At 54.2% G+C, this 18,870-nt stretch overlaps 5 protein-coding genes and 1 non-coding gene across 6 annotated transcripts; 4 read left to right on the forward strand and 2 right to left on the reverse strand.

The window, feature by feature from the left end:
• Window positions 1–1,715: 1,715 nt before the first annotated feature.
• On the forward strand, window positions 1,716–3,745 carry BDZ83DRAFT_678835 (uncharacterized protein). Its single transcript, XM_060511184.1, has 2 exons — window positions 1,716–2,163; window positions 2,229–3,745. Exons 1-2 carry the CDS (start codon window positions 2,089–2,091, stop codon window positions 3,732–3,734), a joined length of 1,581 nt encoding a protein of 526 aa, XP_060361075.1. The 5' UTR covers window positions 1,716–2,088; the 3' UTR covers window positions 3,735–3,745.
• BDZ83DRAFT_633280 (kinase activator) lies at window positions 3,746–6,134 on the reverse strand. The gene is made up of 2 exons (XM_060509021.1): window positions 5,141–6,134; window positions 3,746–5,056 (listed from the first exon to the last, which is right to left on the reverse strand). The coding sequence occupies exons 1-2, from the start codon at window positions 5,699–5,701 to the stop codon at window positions 4,040–4,042; spliced, it is 1,578 nt and encodes a 525-aa protein (XP_060361076.1). The 5' UTR covers window positions 5,702–6,134; the 3' UTR covers window positions 3,746–4,039.
• A 1,063-nt stretch (window positions 6,135–7,197) lies between these two features.
• On the forward strand, window positions 7,198–8,159 carry BDZ83DRAFT_586224 (uncharacterized protein; the record flags this gene model as incomplete). The annotated part of the gene is made up of 2 exons (XM_060505926.1): window positions 7,198–7,914; window positions 7,980–8,159. The coding sequence occupies 2 exons, from the start codon at window positions 7,198–7,200 to the stop codon at window positions 8,157–8,159; spliced, it is 897 nt and encodes a 298-aa protein (XP_060361077.1).
• A 1,533-nt stretch (window positions 8,160–9,692) lies between these two features.
• Window positions 9,693–12,171, forward strand: BDZ83DRAFT_21719 (glycosyl hydrolase family 3 N terminal domain-containing protein). Its single transcript, XM_060501738.1, has 3 exons — window positions 9,693–10,443; window positions 10,503–11,234; window positions 11,287–12,171. The coding sequence occupies exons 1-3, from the start codon at window positions 9,789–9,791 to the stop codon at window positions 11,997–11,999; spliced, it is 2,100 nt and encodes a 699-aa protein (XP_060361078.1). The 5' UTR covers window positions 9,693–9,788; the 3' UTR covers window positions 12,000–12,171.
• A 325-nt stretch (window positions 12,172–12,496) lies between these two features.
• Window positions 12,497–12,579, reverse strand: BDZ83DRAFT_t238. The gene has a single exon. It is a non-coding gene; the product is annotated as a tRNA-Gly (tRNA).
• A 2,277-nt stretch (window positions 12,580–14,856) lies between these two features.
• On the forward strand, window positions 14,857–17,469 carry BDZ83DRAFT_21765 (GMC oxidoreductase). The gene is made up of 2 exons (XM_060501740.1): window positions 14,857–14,975; window positions 15,044–17,469. The coding sequence occupies exon 2, from the start codon at window positions 15,073–15,075 to the stop codon at window positions 17,002–17,004; it is 1,932 nt and encodes a 643-aa protein (XP_060361079.1). The 5' UTR covers window positions 14,857–14,975; window positions 15,044–15,072; the 3' UTR covers window positions 17,005–17,469.
• The last annotated feature ends 1,401 nt before the right edge of the window (window positions 17,470–18,870 follow it).

Below are 18,870 nucleotides of genomic sequence, written 5' to 3' on the forward strand. Positions count from 1 at the left end.
CCGTCTGTGTACCAGATTAAGGTACCTTAATTCAGGTACCTGTGTGTTTTTCCTTTGCTTGGACTGTTCACTGGCGTAGCGCAAGCAGGAATAATTGGAATCAATCAGCCGGTCTCTCCAAAAAGGCCTCCCACTCAAGGTACCACCATGCCTGTCCTGAATTAAACCATCATCGCACCTTGTCCGTAGAGAAACACCCAAACCCAAAAGGCCCCAACTGGAATCCATAAAGTAAGTTTAAAAGCCAATCCAGTCTAGCTCCGACCCGTGCGCGGTGCATAGTAACGTCATTGGGCAGGAACATCGAGACCTTGAATTTGAATCGGCATCGTCGCAGGGATTGGCAGCTTCCCTCAGCTGCGCAGGGGTTACGCGTCGATGTGCCGAGCGTCACGTGCCAAGGCTTGTCTGGGTCTTCCCGGTTCTTGGCGGGCCCCCAAGCTTTCGAGATTGCTTATGTAACTCTTTCTTCACCTACTGCGGGAAGGTACCTTAACTTCCCAACGTTCGTGTGTTCTTGTCAAATTTCCTGGGCCCAAATCATCGATGGACATGGGACGAACCAATGCGGTCTCAGAGGTCTTACCAAGGTACAAAAGCTTAGCGACAGCTCGACGATTGACAGGTGATGAGTTGGTGTTGTTGTGCGACACTCCTGTAGCAACCAGGCACAATGTGCATGTCATTGTCGACACTATCGCAGTACTCCGTAGAGTCTTGGACAGCTCATGACTGAGACAACTCCTCGGGTATCGGCACCTTAGGAAACACCCCACTTTGAAGCTCGTAGCCACTCAATTCACTCAAGTCCCAGGGCCAAGCGAGACGTCGGCCCAGAATCCTCTTGCCTTGGTGGCCCCCAAAACAAGGTCCCGCGACTTGCAGGGACCCCGTTGAATAAACACCAAGCTTGCTGCTTGAGCCTGGGCCCTCAACATATTGTTGGCAGCCCCGGGTCTCTCATTCAATGCCAGGTACGGAGGCAATCACGCCTCCTCGTGGATTACCTGTTAAAATTCGACGTTTGCCAAAACTCGTAATCTGAGGTAAGCTACCTAGGTATCGTGCTTGTCGATATCAGAGCCATCTGCCTTATTTTATCTTTGCCTCCCTTACCTAAGCTAAGTCATATGATTTTGAGGTTATCGCGACATATCACCTCTTCTACCAAGGTGCTCAGGCAAGTAGAATTTAAGCATGATTTACACCATGACTGTGCAAAATCCGAATTTTTCTTCCATCTTATGCGTAAAACTTGGATTATAGTGAGCTATTTCCTTTGCATACTTGTCCATGCCGCAGTAACATCATCTGCCCGCACCCGTGCCCCCAATTCGAAGGCACCGACTTTTGTGAAAGCATTCCCTCTTCTACACCGAGAGATCTTACACCATCTATACTGTGTGGCTTTCAGTTTGCCTCACAACTGATGCCATCCACTGGCTCCAATGGCCATTGTGCTCGTGTGCTTTGGTGAGATGTTCGCAACCTGACAAGTTTGGCCTTTCAAGCACCCCCCATTATCCTCATCTACTCTGAACGTCGAGAGCCGCTCAAAGTCTTCATACTTTAGTCTGACACACCGCTTCTCATTCACGATCTTTCGATATTGAATATACGAGGAGGCGAGGCCAGGCTGCAGGTCACAAACGCCAAATCTAGCAGTGGGCCAATGGCTTCGGATAGCGAATACGACTATCCCAGCGACTCGCTCTAATATCATCCAGGGAGCACAATTTGACCTTTATGCGAATGCGAGGCTGACGATATCTATTCCCTGGAAGCGAGAAACGGACGGTGGTGGTGTGGCTGAGTTCCCGCGCAGACTGTCAACACCGCGGAAATGAGTTGACAATCAATTATAGTGTGAGGACGCTATGCCAAGATACTACCACCTTCCTGACCACTAAGCCCGCGACTCGTATAATCAATGCTATAAAGAATCTATGTAGATAGTCTCATAGCAATGGTCTCATACATGGTATATATAGAGAGAAAGGGAGACAGAAGGACTTTAGAATTACTCTTCTCACCAACAGCACTTCTGCTAAACGGTTTCAGTCCTATCTTCACACAGATTTCTTCAACATGAGTTACAACAAGAAGGTCATTGTAGCTCTCCTGGCCAATGCTTTACAACTCCATCCTGTATCTGGTCAATTCGTACGTTGCCAGAAGTCCTTCTCATGTCAAAGCCATGTGTACCACGTTCTAACCTATGTACTAAGGCTTCTCCGTCACCTATCGAAGACACCGGCGTCGTTCTCGAAAGCCAGAACGTCTCTGCTCAGTTTTTCATAGGACTTCCAGCTCAAGGACAGCCTCTTCCGAAGAAGACCCGTTACACCCCTGACGTAGTCGGCTTCCACCAGGACGGCGGCAATACCAGGACGAACGACTGGGACGGCCCCCTCGGCGTGTCTCCCAACGTCTCCAGCCGGTCCATCGCCGTCTCAGCGCAGTACTGGCATAGCGACAATCGACTTACGGCGCGCTCCGTCTGCACGGATGCCGCAGAGCCGTACTTCTGCATCGCGGCCTTTGACCCGGATACCATGAACATGCTCGGGTCTTGGGCCCCTGAAGGACAGACACTGCTCTCTCCGTATGCCACTGTCGCTGGAGATTCGGTCTTCCTGCCTACGATGGAAAGGCACGTTTTCGAAGTTGAGAGAGTCGATGGCGCGGGCGGTACCGCCTTCAATCCTCTCCGAGACATCGACCTTACTACAACCTTGCCTCAGAATCACGGCGTCGTGAGCAGCTACATCGATGAAGATCACAACTTATGGTTCACGTCCGTTGCGCTCACGGCAACCTCTACTCCCAGTGACTCCTCCATTCTCGGATGCGTCACGCCAGACGGAACCATTCGGACCGTCACCCTCAACGGCCAGAGAATCGAAAACTCAATCGCCATCAGCGGAAAGACAGTCTACCTCAACACCGGACCCCTCTCATCAGAGACCAACAGAAGCACCACCGGCCACATGTTCTCCTTCAGGCCGAGCGGGAGCGACGGGAAAATCACCGCGCTCTGGAACGAGACATATGACGCCGGCACCGCTGCTAAGCCAGGCGGCTTTTCGCAGGGCTCGGGGTCAACCCCGTCCCTGGTTGGGGACAGATACATCGCCATCACGGACAACGCCGACGCGCAAGTGAACCTCTTAATCTACCGCCAAGTCGCCGCTTCGGCTGGAAGCCTTGTGGAGGGCGAGCTGCCCTTGGTCTGCAAGGTCCCTTTATTCGAACCCGGCGCCAGCGCAAACGAGAATGCCATGGTCGGGTACTTCGACGGGTCGACGTACAGCGTAATTATGAACAACAACTACGGAGCCCCAGAATTGCAGGACCTAGGCGAGGGGGCGGACGTCAATGGCGAGTTCAACGACTTTGCACCCCTGGCACCCGGAATCACGCGGGTGGACATCACGCCTGAGGGCAAGTGTGAGGTCCGGTGGGCGTTGGCTGTCCGCTCGACGAGCGTTCTTAGTCTCTCGACGGCCAATGGTCTCGTTTACTCTTACACGCAAGACGAGGGACTTGCTAGCCAGGGCTTGTATGTATGGTACTTCACCGCCATAGATTTCCGGACTGGCAAGATTGTCTGGAGAATTCGGGCCGGAGCTGGGGGTACATATAACAACAATGTAGCTCCGACTCAGATGTCTCCTAATGGAGGGATCTACCAAGTTGTTGCAGGCGGCGTAACGTGGTTGCGGGATGTTTAAGAGGTGACTGCAGGCAAGTCACTCAAAACAAATAGTTATTGTTTAGCCGTGATAGTCATTGAACCTATGGTATTGGAAAGATACTTCGCTTCATACAAGACCGAAGAAGATAAAATGCTCAGCCAAATGATAATCAAAACAGACTTTGCCGCCGCCCAAACCGTGAAACCGTATCCCTTGCCTATCTGGAGGCTACCGTCTTTACCCTGTTGTGAACGCCAATGAGACCAAATACCGGGGAAACCCTTACACTCAAACAATCTACCTTAAATCAACACAGGAGAATCTGAAAGACCGCAACGCTCCTACCGCTGCTGGCTCCGCTCCAATCGATCCCGGGCCGCATCCACGACGCTTCGGTCCAGTGCCGGCGTGCTTCTCTGCCCGCCCGACACATCGTCCTCGGCGGTGCCGTCGTCAACCGCAACGAGTTCCCACCTCTTCATTCCGCCGTCCATGCCCGGCCACAGATCCGTGGGGATGAACTCGCCAATATCCTGGCGAAATCCTTCGCGCTCTCGCCGATCGTTTTCAACGAGCTTATCAACGCTATCCATAGCCTTCTTCCAGATGTTTGTAATCTTGTCCTCCACCATGCGGCGCCGCTCAACCTCGAGGATCAGGTTATCGTACGCGCCTGCGTACTTCTCATAGAAGTCTCTCAGGTCATCCATCTCGCCAAGCTTGTTGTAGATGGTGTACGTCTCATCATCCCATCGCTGGAGGAACTCGGCCTCGCTCGCAATGTAGCTGGCCATACGACCGCCCATCTCTTCTAGCGCAGCGAACCCTTGCAGGGTGCCGAGGAACGCCAACTTGATCTGTCCTGTTTGTCCAGTCATGGCTGAAAATTCCTCCTCCATAGTCTGAAGTCTCTCGCTGATTTCCTGGATGACGCCCTCGACCTCTGATGCATCGCTAACCACAACGTCCAGCATGTCCGCCCGGTCTTGCGTCGTTATTGGTTCCAGGTCGGGCATTTGCGATTCTTGGTCAGCGATTACGCCCGACAACGATACACCATCGCCGCCTTGTGACTGCGTCACCTCCGCCGCCCTGCGACGAGCAAGAGCCGCGCCGCCCTCGGTCGTCCGCACTGCTGTGACGCACAAGTCAAAGTGTTTCGTCAAAGACGTGAGGAGTTGAGCCATGTTGTGTGAATTGTCTACGAGGGAACCGAGAAGTTCGGGTATCGGATCGTATTGCGACGAGTCGGAGGGGGTTCGGGGTAGGGGTGTCGCCGTCATCGTTTTCTTTAGTGCTCGCAAGTCATCGTCGAAGCGAAGGAGGTCGCCGTCAAAGGACGTCTGGATGGCCTGCAGGCAAATGGTTTGGTCAGTCACCTAGGCTACCGTGAATGAAAATGGGAGGGTCAAGATCAATAGCATTTGCGTGCGCACCTGCAGCTCGCCTAGGCTCTGCTTCAGAGCCTCGACCATGACGTGGACGCTCTTTTCGTCCACGAAGTCCATCAAATTGCGGCGCTCTTCTCCCGGCGGCCTAAAAACAGCTTCCACGGTTGTGTTCTTGAGCATAGCCATGGTCTCCTGCAGCTTCTCGTTGGTTGCATCCATTGTCTTGACCAGGTGCTTGAAGTCGCGCTTGCCGGCATCGTAGGTTCTCTTTAGACCACGGCGAACCTTCATCAATAGCGCCAGCTGCTCGGAAATGGCTCGTCGCAGGAACTGGGTCTCGGCATACAAGACAACAGCTTCCTCATGGGCCTGGCGTGCATCGGTCGCGATTTCGTTGGCTCGCAAGACGGCCGTCATGGATGAGAGCGAGCGTTTGGCGGCGAGCAGGTGTTCCACCAATGTCTCAACCGGCACATGGTCGACAGCGGCGGAGGCTGATGTGAAGGGTGCATCACGACGGTCTCTGGAATGTGAAAGGGACGTGGAGCCTCGGCCGGCTGAGGTGGACGAGGCTGGGCTCCGGCTGGACCTATGGGACGGGGAATTGGCCATGTTGAATGGGGGAGAAAGAGAGTAAGTGCTTCACGACAAAAAGGTCAAGAGTTGGAGCGATTCATATTTAAGTGGAAAGGAATAGGATTAAGGCGATGGTGAGAAGAGAAAAGCCAAGATGCAAAGCGAAGGGGAGGAAGGGGAGGATGAGGATGGAAAGAGGAACAAGGAACCGATAGAGAGAAGGACGTGAAGACGGTTGGGATGGGACGGGACGGGATAGGACAGGACAGGATGGGATGGTGTAGGCGACGAGGATGATGTCGCGATAAGGTTGGAGCTTCGGTCAGGTGTGTTATCCTTATCGGACCTGGCTTATCTCATCCGCGCACCACCACCCGAGAGTGCCTGCCGCCTGCATTGTGAGGACCTTTTCGGCTTCTGGTGCTGCGCTGCTGTTGGCCGTTCGCGGTGCAGCCTTATGTCACACAGGCCACTGGAGTGGAGACCTCCCCCTGGAACCACAGTCGTCTGGTGGTTATGATTGGCCGTGACTCACTTTTATGGGTCTTCCTGCCTGGGGAGCTCCCAGTAGCTTCTTCTCCAGCAGTCTTCAGCGCCATTCCAAGCAGGCGCGATCCAAATGATCTCACACCTTCCCAGGCACTTGATCATCGCTGCGTCCGGAAGACATCTGGAACATCCACTGCTCACCTTAGAATGTCACCTCGTTCACCTTCACACCTTGGAACCAAATCAACGTCACAGTGGTTCATCCTCCCACCACAGCTCAACGTTCTAGAACAGCTAGAGAGGGGCTGTCAAGGCTGGACCATGCCGGAGCTATCGACTGAAACAACCTTTTCCACCAACATCCGATGAAACCAGACGCTCTCTGACACTTGTATCATTTCCAGTCCAACGTAAAGCCATCAAAGACGACGACCGAAGCTGACGTCGCCAGCTCCGAGCTCTGCGGGAACCTCGAAGCCCCCGTCATGCCGATCACCTTGTTGACTCTAGCAGCTGTGGACAATGATCCCATGGCCCGCTTCAATCTTCGGCAGCTTCCCAGCGTCGCTCCGTGGCACACCAATCCTGTTTGAATTCAGCTATCCTTTGTGGACAAAGGCTCAAACCTAATGCGACCTTGAGGTGCCGTCAATTTGAATTCCTGTCGTCCGATGCAGCAAAGCAAAAGTTCCGTCAACAATCCTCGGCGAAACTGGCGAATTCAACTCTCTTTTCGACCAACGGTAGCCAGCACGATGCTCACCTCGTCGTCGACATGATGATACCAGGCACAGACTTGAGGCGAGTGGTTCATCCAGCCACATGTGGCTCGACCTCAACACCTCCGGACCGCGCCACGCCATCCCCGGCCCCCTGGTTTGAGACAGGCACATCCCAGTGATGACTCGCCTTCCATGAGCCGTGGCCGGGCAACAATCTGCTCCTGAACACACGTGTCGTAATTTTTCAGGAAAAACAACCTCACATGCTCACGCGACATTGATCTGTTCGCCGCGCAACCTGTCGGACACGCGATGTTCTCCATGGCCCCGAATTCACCGCCTCCGTCCATTTCACATCTCATCTCGTCTTATCCGATCTTGTCCATCCTCGCGGAATATGTTTCAGCCCTGGACCTTTTTCACCTAGCTCAGACGAACCGTAACCACCATGCCCACATTCTCGGCTCCCGTACCATATTCGAAAAGCTGAGAAGTCTCTGTCTATGTGATGGCCGCGGCTTAGTGCAACGCCAAAACTTTAGCGGACGGTACTGTCCAAACTACTGGACCCTTCTCTGCGGCCTCCCTCCCATGGTCGTCGGGGATGAGGAAATTGAAGTCAAATTGTATAACGTCAAATGCGACGAGGCTGGAGCTCTACCCTGCCGGAGATGTGGGATCAACGTATGTGAGGAGTGCAGGTACTACGACAGGCTTCTATCCGTGGAGGAAAGCTATGTCGAGCCGCGCTACAACTGGCGCCCTCTCAACATCATGTGTCTCTGCCGCGATTGTGACTTCCAGCTCGAGAGTGATAATCGGAAGCTACAACTCAGCGACACATGCGATTGCAACCTATGCCTAAGGTGGCTTTGTATCAAATGTGAAGACGCGCAGAGAAAAGAGACCACGGCGTATTATGACACGCGAACCAAAGAAGCGTCGGGCCAGAACAATGTGCTCAACCAACCCGAGGAATGGGGTCCTGACGAGGCCGCGGAGACCAAGCAACTTGAGATATATGGCAAGTGGCGCAATGTGAGTTTCTGTCAATTGGACAACCTGGGTAGTTGTTTCGCACCTGCTAATAGCTCCCCTGTCAGTTTTATTGCCCTTGCGGTGCCGCCGTTGCGCAGGAAACCGTCCCAAGATGCACTTGGTGCAGGCGCCGTGTCAAGAGCCAGGACGAATGGTTAGATGAAAGGAATCAGCTTGCCCGACTTGACAAGCCGGGAGGTTCGTTCTATGTATGTTCAAGTCCACGATGGAGAGGATGGAAGTAACCACTTACGGTCCATATAGAACCCGGATCACCCACCCTTCGTCATGGATACCAGCTATAACTATCCTACTCCCTACCCCAGGCTGGGGTACATTCGGCCTGGGGACGACGTCCGGTGACGATCCTCATCTTTTTGCCGAGGCTGTTCTTCCATTAGAGCCCATTACTCAAGGCAATTATGCCCGACGTCGTGTGCAGCCTCCCTCCCGTCATCGGTAGCCATCCATGGCAGAGTCTCGACAGACGTGACCGGGAAGATATCACTCCAGAGTCCATACAACACGCCATTCGGACGAACCAACAGGGGATCACAACCTTCTTCCATCTGAAAATGGCCAGCAAGGAGGAAGGGCCAATCGGACAGGCTCGCTTATACGTCTTTCTCGCAAACTCGTCGTGAGTCGGACGTTCTCACAACCGGTGTTTTCCCGATGGCTGCCACCCCACCGCGTTCATCGACGATGATGGATGAGTATGATGTGAATCAGTACTTACAAACCGACTTCGGACACAAGTTTGCCAACTTCATTGCCGAAGAGCTTCCCGTCCCAGGACTCAAACCAATCCAGAAGTGGAATTCGACCAGTCTCAATCTTACGACGTTCCCCGCATTCTCCCACATGCCGGCATCGCATCGCGCTGGAGATGCGGAGGTGACATGGGAATACTCTCCGATATTGCTACCTATAATACCTGCCATGTAAAACAACCCTGGTCTTCCCAATCTCCATTCTCCATTCCCCACGATTTCCCCGCGCGCCGAAGAAAATACCGCCGAAGAGCCTCCAGGCTGCATGAAATATCTCCAGACGAACTACTCATTGCCTGGCTTCGCATCTTTAGCTAGTTGAACCTGCGATGGGACTACCAAAACTAGGCAGACTAGCCACCAACGGCCATCCACAGCTTTCTCCCCCGCACCGTTGAGAGGTAGCACCAACAACGTGAGCCGACATGGAGTTTCTCCCGACTTGGGGCGACATGGGGTTTCCCCACAGACTACTACCGTAAAAAGCTTGCCCAAGCGGCCGGCGTCGCATCGTTGATGAGATCATCGTTGTGCCTTTTCACTGCTGGAAGACGGATTCCGAGTGGAGGTGGATCTGGCTGCGGCGAAAAGTTGGATGTGATCATGGGAACACCGTCGACTAGGGAGAAGGGCCGACGGCGTGCACACTACTGCGCAGCGGTGCCGGGGACTAGATGTCGGCCGTCGACGTATTTCAGTCCGAGAAGACGCTGGACAGATGACGCAGGCAAAAAGACGACGGGAGGGGAAGTTCTTAAGTGGTTGGATATCCCGCGGAGGGGACAATGGAAAAGAGAGTCTGCAAGCTCGAGTTGTGCTCCTCAATCGGGTTCTCAACATGGTCAACAATTTAATCTCAATGTTGGCGGCGGCCCTCGCAGGCCTCACGCTTTGCGCAGCTCAAGATAGCTATACCAATGAGACAGATCCTTACTATGGCCAAAGTCCAGCCGTTTACCCCACACGTCAGTATATTGTTCTCTCTTGACCTGAACAGACCGGGACACAAACCTAACCCACAATCAAATAGCCGTGGGAAACGGAACGACAAACGAGAAATGGGCCACAGCGTACCAGCGCGCAAAGTCCCTTGCCGCTCAAATGACGGTCGAGGAGCTCGCCAACTTCACCCACGGGTGGGACGGCCTCTGCACCGGCAACACGGGCTCCGTCCCCCGCCTCGGCATCGAGCCCATCTGCCTTCAAGACGGCCCCGACGGCGTCCGCGCACAGGAATTCGTCTCGGCGTTCCCCTCTGGTATTCACCTGGGCGCGACATGGGACAAGAACCTGTCGTATGCCTACGGCGAGGCCCTGGGCGCCGAGTTCCGCGGTAAAGGTATCAATGTCGGTCTGGGACCCGTTGGTGGACCGCTGGGTCGTATTGCGCGCGGCGGCAGGAATTGGGAGGGTCTGAGTAATGATCCGTATCTGTCATCTGTTGGCGTCGGTGGTATTACCAAGGGGATGCAAGATGCTGGTACCATTGCGTGCCCGAAGCACTGGATTCTCAACGAGCAGGAGTACCGCCGGAACCCGAGTGTTGAGGAAGGCGAGGCTGGATCATCCAATGTTGACGACAGAACGTTGCATGAGCTCTATGTTTTCCCGTTCATGGATGCGTTGAAGGAGGGCGCTGCATCGGTCATGTGTTCTTACAACCGCGCCAATAACTCGTACGGCTGCCAGAACTCCAAGTTGCTCAATGGAGTCCTCAAGACTGAGCTCGGGTTTGAAGGGTTCGTTGTCAGCGATTGTAAGTCTCTCATCCCTTCTCTTCTGAGCCTCCATGACTGTTGCTTACAATCGCCGCAGGGGGCGCACAACACGCCGGCGTGGCAACCGCAAACGCAGGTCTCGACCTGGTCATGCCAAACGAAGCCTTCTGGGGTGCATCTCTCGTCGAGGCAGTCAACAACGGCAGCGTCACCCGCGAGCGCGTCGAGGACATGACGACGAGGATCCTCGCGGCATGGTACTACATCGGCCAGGACAGCGACGACTACCCCGCCGTCGGCGCCTACTCGAACCTTCAGAAGCACGCACCCGTCGACGTGCAGAATGGGCACAAGGCAATCATTCGCGAGATCGGAGCCGCCGGTACCGTGCTCGTGAAGAACGTCAATGGCACGCTGCCCTTCAAGAACCCCAAGTTCCTGACGGTGTACGGATACGATGCTAGCTTGGCTCCATCTCCATGGGGGAGCACGAGTTATGGCCCGTCATGGGGCACTGTGCTAGCGGATACTTTCAACGGAACGTTGCTTTCTGGTGGCGGCTCTGGAACGACGACGCCGCCGTATGTTATTACTCCTTTCCAGGCCATCCAGGATCGTGTCATCGCGGACGGCGGGGTGGTCAAGTGGGATTTCTACTCTGAGAACCCGCAGCCCAACTACGTCAACTCGGAGGCGTGTCTGGTCTTTATCAACGCGTGGGCTTCAGAGGGGTACGACCGACCCAGCCTGACGGACGAGTTTAGCGACAACTTGGTCAACAACGTCGCGGCCAACTGCTCCAACACGATTGTCGTGCTGCACTCTGCCGGTAAGTCTTATGCTGCTGTCTAGCATAGTCGTCACTAACACGTCCGAAATAGGAACCCGCGTTGTCGAAGCCTGGGCAGACCACCCTAACGTGACAGCAATCCTCTTCGCCGGCCTACCTGGCCAGGAATCGGGCAACTCCCTTGTCGATATCCTCTACGGCGACGTAAATCCCAGCGGCAGACTCCCCTATACTGTTGCCCGCGCCGAGTCAGACTACGGCAACCTCCTCAACTCAACTGTCGAAGCGGGCCCGTTCCCGCAGGACGATTTTACAGAGGGCTTATTCATCGACTACCGCGCCTTTGACCGCGACGGCATCTCGCCCCGTTACGAATTCGGCTTCGGGCTATCGTACACTACCTTTGGCTACTCCTCCCTCTCCGCCAGTCCCGCGTCGGGCGTGAGCGCCGGTATCCCGGATCCGAGCATTGCCATCGTGCAGGGCGGACACCCCGCCCTCTGGGAGGAAGTCGTCTCCGTGAGCGTGACGGTACAGAATACGGGCGGCGTGGGCGGCCACGAGGTCGCGCAGCTGTATGTGGGCATCCCCGTCGAGGGCACGCCCGCGAAGCAGTTGAGGGGTTTCGAGAGGGTTTTTGTCGAAGCGGGCGGGAGCGCGACGGTGGAGTTTGCGCTGACGAGGCGGGATTTGAGCTTTTGGGATGTGAGTGCGCAGCAGTGGCGGTTGAGTGAGGGTGAGTATGGGGTTTGGGTTGGGGCTAGTAGTCGGGATTTGAGGTTGAACGGGACTTTTACTATTTGAATGAAGATAGTGGACGAGATATTGGGGGTGCCGCTCGTTACTTTCATGGTATCATGCGATGCAGGAAGGTAGCTCGAGGTAGTTGTAATGATGATGATGATCAACATGACTGCATGCTGCGTTTTAGTACAAACACTGCCAGGAACGAGAAGTCCGTAACTCTCTCAAAGACAATGGATTTTTAAAATAATTGCACAGTGCTTTCGTTGGAGTCGTTCACCAAGAAATAGAGGGGATATGTTAGACTTCGTGCATACATACCATTTATCATTCTCTGAAGTGCCGGGTCGGAGTCGCGGAATCGCAGGCCTTCCTTCCCCGAAAAGCTTCATTCAAACTCTGTGCCTGCCCATTCAACTGAACACTACCAACCGTGCCAATGGACACCTTTCCACGAGATTCCGAAAACAAATGAAGGAACTACATTGAAAAGCATAAAAAATGGAAGAGACCTAAAGCGAATTGACAGAAAATGCAAAAAATGTTAACCAGCGTGATGCATCCGCCGGTAATCGAAACCGGGTCCCTTGCTGATCCGAGGAATGGAAGGCAAGGATGATAACCACTACACTACAGATGCTGGTTGATGAGAGGACAGACTTCAAGCTGGTAGTTGAAGGGCCATCTGCTTGGTCAGAGCTCCGTAGGGTGGGCCCAGCGGTGGAGTACCGCGGATTGCCGAGCGGCCAATCAGATAGCCGCATCTTAAGAGCTCCCATTTCCTTTCCTTCTGGCGCCAACGAGTCAACGAACCCCCCGGAAGATTTGTTCCTCCTACCAACCAAACAACGCAGCCAAACCATCAAGTCTTCCTGAGTCAACAGCATAGCCGGCGGCGAAAAAAGATGCACTTGTGCTGCACGATTTGGGCTTCGGCGTATTAAGCTTATTCATGACACCGCCCCACGAACCTTCCCATCCCTCTACCTTACCTCTAGCTTGATTCGGCAACCATGTCGTCTCGAAGAGGCAGCGCAGACTGGTGATATCAAGAGTGCGACGGCCTCGCAACAAATTGCTTCACTTCATTTGCCCGACACTGAATCAAGTCTGTGCTGTCAGTTGACGAGCAACGGTCGAAAGATCCGAGGCTGGCAAGTCAGTGCGAATATGCGAGGTCGCGACAACGTGGCTGGGACTGGAAAGCCGGTCGATCTTTGTCCGAACTCTATGGGAACCACGTCAACGAGCAAGGACTGTCGATCTTTTGACGAGCGATTCATTGCTTTCGCACGTGGACAACAAGATATTCGCAAACCTCGCTGTAGCGATTCTTCCCCTCCTTGTCGTCTTTTCAAGTCCGTTGGGGTCTCGGAGCATTCCATGTCCGCTATGTACGGGACGCTTGAAAGGGAGGGACATGGGAAGAAGCAAGAAACAGGGAGGATATGCTGACTCCCTGACATGACCTCGAATGCTACCCTTCACTCGCCCTGATAATGGTGGCGGTATCTCCAAACTCGGCATGCTTCCTCCTTGGGCGGCAGACGCTCTGATGGGCATTGACGCAAGATGCGATAGAGAAGGGCCGGTTGAGATGGTCTCGACAGCAGTTGCTGCTCAACAACAAATCCAGAATGACAAGCTCGCCCCAACTCCATTATTGCCCGAATGGACTTGCGGAAAACGAGCCGCTTAGCCTCCCACCGGCTGAAGAACTTCTCCCACGCCATCTCCGTCATGTTCGAGTCGCCCGCTCGTTGTCAGTTTCACAACTTACCTTGGTAGCTTCCATCACTTCGCGCCTAACTCATCACCTCGCAGTCTCAGTCTTGCATGAGATCCCGAACCACCCCTCTAGACGGAGGACATTCACGGCCGAGATCAACCAAACCCGCATGACAGACTACGGAGTACAGAACTGCAGTGAGTGCAGTGCGGGGAAGACCCGTCAATTCAAGATTCAGTGTTGCATTGCAGCGCTCGCGGCGGGGGGTGAGGCGAGCACTAGCAAAAGACTAGCGAACCGCCATCACTGAAAGAGGTCTGCTAACAATCTCGGCAGATTGCTAGAGCACTGCTGTATGCGACAATGATCGTCATCGCAGCCACTTCCGAAAAGTGAAGCCGCCTGCGAACGCCGTTCCGCACGTCTAATTGTCGTCCCCGAGGTCGTTGAGTTGCTGGCGTTGAGAGCATGGGATACCCTGTCCGGCGAAGGGCCATCCCGCGCGGTCTAGTGAACTGTAAAATTCCCCCATTCCAAGGGGGCAAAACAGCAACCTCAAATCGTTCCCCATGGCCTGCGAGCATTCGGACGACAGGGATCCGAAAATTGAGATGAGGACTGTGCAAGGAATGGCCCGATTGAGGGACTGCTATTTCTGCATCAGATGATCTGTGTTGCTCAACACGAGCGCAGCCCCGAAGTAACACAACATGCACGACTTCTCGATCCGATATCCTACATCCAGATCGACCAACTTTGATGTTTCCCCCTTCAGTTTCCTTCTCTCACTGGCTCCTTCGATTCAGAAGGAAAGAACTCAACATCCTTCCACCCTTGGTGCCTGGTCCGATAGCTGAGGTTCTCGTATCCCTTGATGAACCTTCACCGCTTCTTAAAGCCCCATGATCTGGTTTGGAATTCGCAAATATCTACAATGTCGTCACTTTTCTTTGTCTCTGCCCAAAGACAACTCAAAAGCTTGACTCGATCAAGCACGAAAGGGAGGCGCCAGCAATGTCTTGGCGGGCCGAGCCAGTGACCCCGCGCCGAGAAGGCCCGGAACAGTGTCCGGGCTATCGACTAATTCTAAGCGCAGAGGCATGGACATGGATCAGGGTGGCATTCTCCGTCATGCCGAGTACCTGGAGATTAATTGCCCACTAGCTGACTCCCGAAAGAGACCATCACCATGTGCGCCTATTTGTTTCTTGTCGATCGTGGCTTATAAGAGCTGGCGATCCCTCATATGATGGGTATCCAGATCTGCAAGTAATTACGGATACCTCGGCGTCGACGAATCTCTCAAGGTGTGTATTATCCCCAAGTTTTCATCGTCTTTTGTATTTCCCATGTCTAACTCGATCTACAACTCTAGTCAAGCCGTTTCCCACACAAGACATCGCTATGAGGTTAACAAATCTCTTCGGCCTCCTGGCCGCTTCAACAAGTCTCGTCGCTGCTGTCGACTTGACAGGCTATGAGTTCATCGTCGTCGGCTCCGGCGCCGGCGGCGGAGTCTTGGCCGCCCGTCTCGCCCTTGCCGGCCGCAAGACCCTTCTCATCGAAGCCGGCGACGACCAGGGAGCCAACGAGAACTACACTGTCCCAGCCTACCAAGCAAAATCCACCGAAGATGACGCCATGGCATGGGATTTCTTCGTTCGTCACTACGCCGACGAGGCAAGACAGGCTCGCGACTTCAAGACCACATATGAGACACCAGGCGGCGGCGAGTACACCGGGCTCAACCCGCCGTCCGGCTCCAAGATGAAGGGAACTCTGTATCCTCGCTCCGGTACCCTTGGAGGCTGCACCGCCCACAATGCACTCATCGCCGTCTACCCTCATCGCTCCGACTTTGACTACATCGCCAGCCTCACCGGGGATTCGTCCTGGTCAGCAGACAACATGCGGAACTACTTCATTCGCATGGAGAACAACCGTTACCTCCTCCCCGGTGTGCCAGGCCATGGATACAATGGCTGGTACAGCACCGAGACAGCGCCTCTCAACCTTGCCCTTCTCGACCCTCAGCTCCTGAGCCTTGTCACCGGCGGCGCCTTTGCCCTTGGAAACGAGACAAACTTAGTCTTCAACATCGCCACCCTCCTCGCCGGCGATGGTAACAACGTGGCCGCCAGCCGCGACACGACGCCAGGCTTCTACCAGATTCCCATCTCCTCCAACGACGCTCACCGTGTCGGCTCCCGCGAGTTCATTGTCGCCGTCCGCGACGCGAAAACCATCACTGGCGCGAAGCGCTACCCCCTCGACGTCCGCACAAGCTGCCACGTCACCAAAGTCCTCTTCGACAACTCCTCCCCGCCCAAGGCTACAGGCGTAGAGTTCCTTGACGGAAAATACCTATACCGCGCAAGTCCCCGCTCCCGCAACGCCGGCGCCGGCACCCGCGGCACAGCAACGGCCTCCCGCGAAGTCATCATCGCCGGCGGCGCCTACAACTCCCCGCAGATCCTCAAGCTCAGCGGCATCGGCCCCGCCGCCGAGCTGCGCAAGTTCAACATCCCCGTCGTCAAGGACCTCCCCGGCGTCGGCACAAATCTGCAAGACCACTACGAGATCACCGTCCAGGGCCGCACGCCCGCCGACTTTAGCGCGCTCAACGGCTGCACTTTCGGGTTCAACGGACAATCCGACCCATGCCTCGCGCGCTGGAACACACCAATCCTCGGCGACCGCGGCATCTACGAGTCCTCGGGTTTCGCGGCGACAATGTTCTACAAGAGCAGCACCACCGAGCGCAACGAGTGGGATGTTTTTGCGTTTGGCGGACCCGTCAACTTTAGGGGCTACTTCCCCGGCTACAGCGTCAACGCAACCATTGAGCATGACTGGTTCAGCTGGGCAATTCTCAAGTCGCACCCGCGTAACACGGCCGGCTCGGTGACGCTGCGCACGTCTGATCCGCTCGACGTGCCGGATATTCTCTACAACTACTTTGATACGGGCTCCGGCAACGCCGAGGCGGATTTGCAGGCCATGACGGAGACTGTGAAGCTCACCCGCGACGCGTTCAAGCGCCAGTTGGTGCCCATCAAAGAGGAGTTGCCCGGTGCGGGCGTCCAGGGTGATGCGGCTGTGAAGCAGTACATCAAGGATACGGCGTGGGGTCACCACGCTTCGTCAACGTGTCCCATCGGTGCCGATAATGATCCGATGGCTGTGCTGGATTCAAGCTTCAGGGTGCGTGGTGTGAATGGCTTGAGGGTTGTTGATGCGTCGGTATACCCGAGAATTCCTGGCACTTTTACTGCTGTGTCTACGTACATGGTCGGTGAAAAGGCTGCTGATGTGATTCTGAGCCAGAATCAGTAGACAGCGAGGGTGTGGGAGGCAATTTTGGGAGGTTCTTGTTGATTTCAGCGTGACTCTTGCATTTGGAGTAGCAGCGATGCGCTTAATATGAGTAATATCTCTACCTACCTTATCCTAAGACGCAGGTCCCGTGGAAGTGATTAGTTCGAGTCGACCATCGTCGGCAATGTGTCTTCTATGTCACCCCTATAATTGCAACCCCAAAACTTCGTCATGTAGAGGGTAAGAATCGCAGGGTCAATGGATGCTGTAGGTGCTGTCGTCATCTACATGTAGCTTATGGTAGTACACGGTAGGATATGAGGGTGGGAGTGTGAGGTAGGACCGTCGACGGCTTCGTGAAGCATCGACTTCACGAATCTCAACTCTAGCAATTTCACTGATTTTTATGCAGAGTATTAATCCAGAAATTCAGCTCTTCTATCTAAGACGGGTATTCAAGTTGCTGACTGTGGAATTGAGGTGTCTGTCAAACCGAGAGTGGTGGCAGCTGGATAGCATCACGCCTTGCCCGTCGCGCCGCCGATTTACGTGATAGACACATATCTGAAAGCCCTAGATTAGCCCGGGCTGTTTCCAATCTCGGCTTCCAGCGAAAATGAACATGAAAACCTTTTTGAACGAACCAATGTGCATTACCAGGCTAGATTGCCACGGAATATTTGATGGTATTACCTAAGTCAACCTGATACAATTGTAGGGATCTTACCACGCTCTTCAGTGGTAGTGGCCCCGACTTCAATGGCCCCTCTCATCTGCCTGATTTGGGACCGCACCAGCTTCAGGTAGTTCACTCTGCCAGAGGCGGATACTTTATTTGAGCTCTACAGATTTGGGAAATGCTTGTTCGAATTTTCCGCCTTTTTGAATGAATCTCCTCACTGTTTCTACCTTACTTCCGCTAAATATGTTCATCCGTGAATGCGAGAACAATATCTCCTCGTCCGACGGCCCCACCTAGGCTTTGCCACAGATGAGGGGTGGGGTCATTTATGAACATATTCTCTTGAGGCCCGTCAATTAAATATGCCATAACTTAGCTGTTTTCACTTTGGGAGGCCCACTCAAGAGGATGAGCCTAGAGCCTACGGAGAAGGCCTCTGAAAACTCGCTCACCAAGTTATCAGAGAAGGCAGACTGGTTGTCTGCGTTCACCAAAGCTATCCCTTTCTTTCAGGACCGTACTACTTCGATTTCAGTAGCAAGGCTAACTGAGTCCACGCTGGAACTGCATAGGATCTAATAGGGAGGAGCGTCATTTCAGTTCTGGCCGCCAACCCGCGGGAGTGACTTTGGAATCGTCTGCAAGGGTGTAGTGATGACATGTAGCCATGCCAATGCGTTTAGTTCGATTCACTTCCTCTGAAACCACGTATGGGTATGGCGTGGCAGTCTGTCTTTCCCAAGTCACCAGGCCCGCTGAAACGCATGTACGGCGCCACGCAGAGTGTTGCTCCCAAAGTCAGTCCGAGTGGCTGCCAAAGTCAACCCGCACTCTGCAATTTTTCCGCCCAATAGATAAGTCAAGCCCATGGTCTCACGATAACTGTCAATTACTGAATGGGGCTCATCTTTGCTTCTCCAATGAATGACTTCACAAAACATATCCGTGGACCTTAGCGATGGGTGGAAAATCGCTTAGGCAGCATCCTCCTTCCGAATCCAATGTAGGATGCCGAGTGCTCTCATTCGTACAAGCATCGTCCATTCGGCTCCTTGCAACTAGATGTATTACTAAACTTGTGTCGCTACGTAAAGGTCGCTTCCAAGATCATGGACACATAAGTCCGTGATTATGCTTTGCGAGCGACTTCTCTTAACGCCGAGGTTTGACTTGCCGGCCGACCTGCCGGCCGGGCAACTCTA

This window comes from Colletotrichum acutatum (assembly GCF_030867785.1).
Source record: "Colletotrichum acutatum strain CBS 112980 chromosome Unknown BDZ83scaffold_104, whole genome shotgun sequence".
Lineage (NCBI taxonomy): Eukaryota > Fungi > Ascomycota > Sordariomycetes > Glomerellales > Glomerellaceae > Colletotrichum > Colletotrichum acutatum.

Bases quoted from the DNA above. Each gene is read 5' to 3' on its own strand.
- BDZ83DRAFT_678835 (XM_060511184.1), top strand. From the start codon at position 2,089: ATGAGTTACAACAAGAAGGTCATTGTAGCTCTCCTGGCCAATGCTTTA. The intron at 2,164-2,228 runs GTACGTTGCCAG...CTATGTACTAAG, and splicing joins ATCCTGTATCTGGTCAATTC to GCTTCTCCGTCACCTATCGA.
- BDZ83DRAFT_633280 (XM_060509021.1), bottom strand. From the start codon at position 5,701: ATGGCCAATTCCCCGTCCCATAGGTCCAGCCGGAGCCCAGCCTCGTCC. The intron at 5,057-5,140 runs CTGCAGGTGCGC...CAAACCATTTGC, and splicing joins TGAAGCAGAGCCTAGGCGAG to CTGCAGGCCATCCAGACGTC.
- BDZ83DRAFT_21719 (XM_060501738.1), top strand. From the start codon at position 9,789: ATGACGGTCGAGGAGCTCGCCAACTTCACCCACGGGTGGGACGGCCTC. The intron at 10,444-10,502 runs GTAAGTCTCTCA...CAATCGCCGCAG, and splicing joins AGGGTTCGTTGTCAGCGATT to GGGGCGCACAACACGCCGGC. The intron at 11,235-11,286 runs GTAAGTCTTATG...CGTCCGAAATAG, and splicing joins TGTCGTGCTGCACTCTGCCG to GAACCCGCGTTGTCGAAGCC.
- BDZ83DRAFT_21765 (XM_060501740.1), top strand. From the start codon at position 15,073: ATGAGGTTAACAAATCTCTTCGGCCTCCTGGCCGCTTCAACAAGTCTC.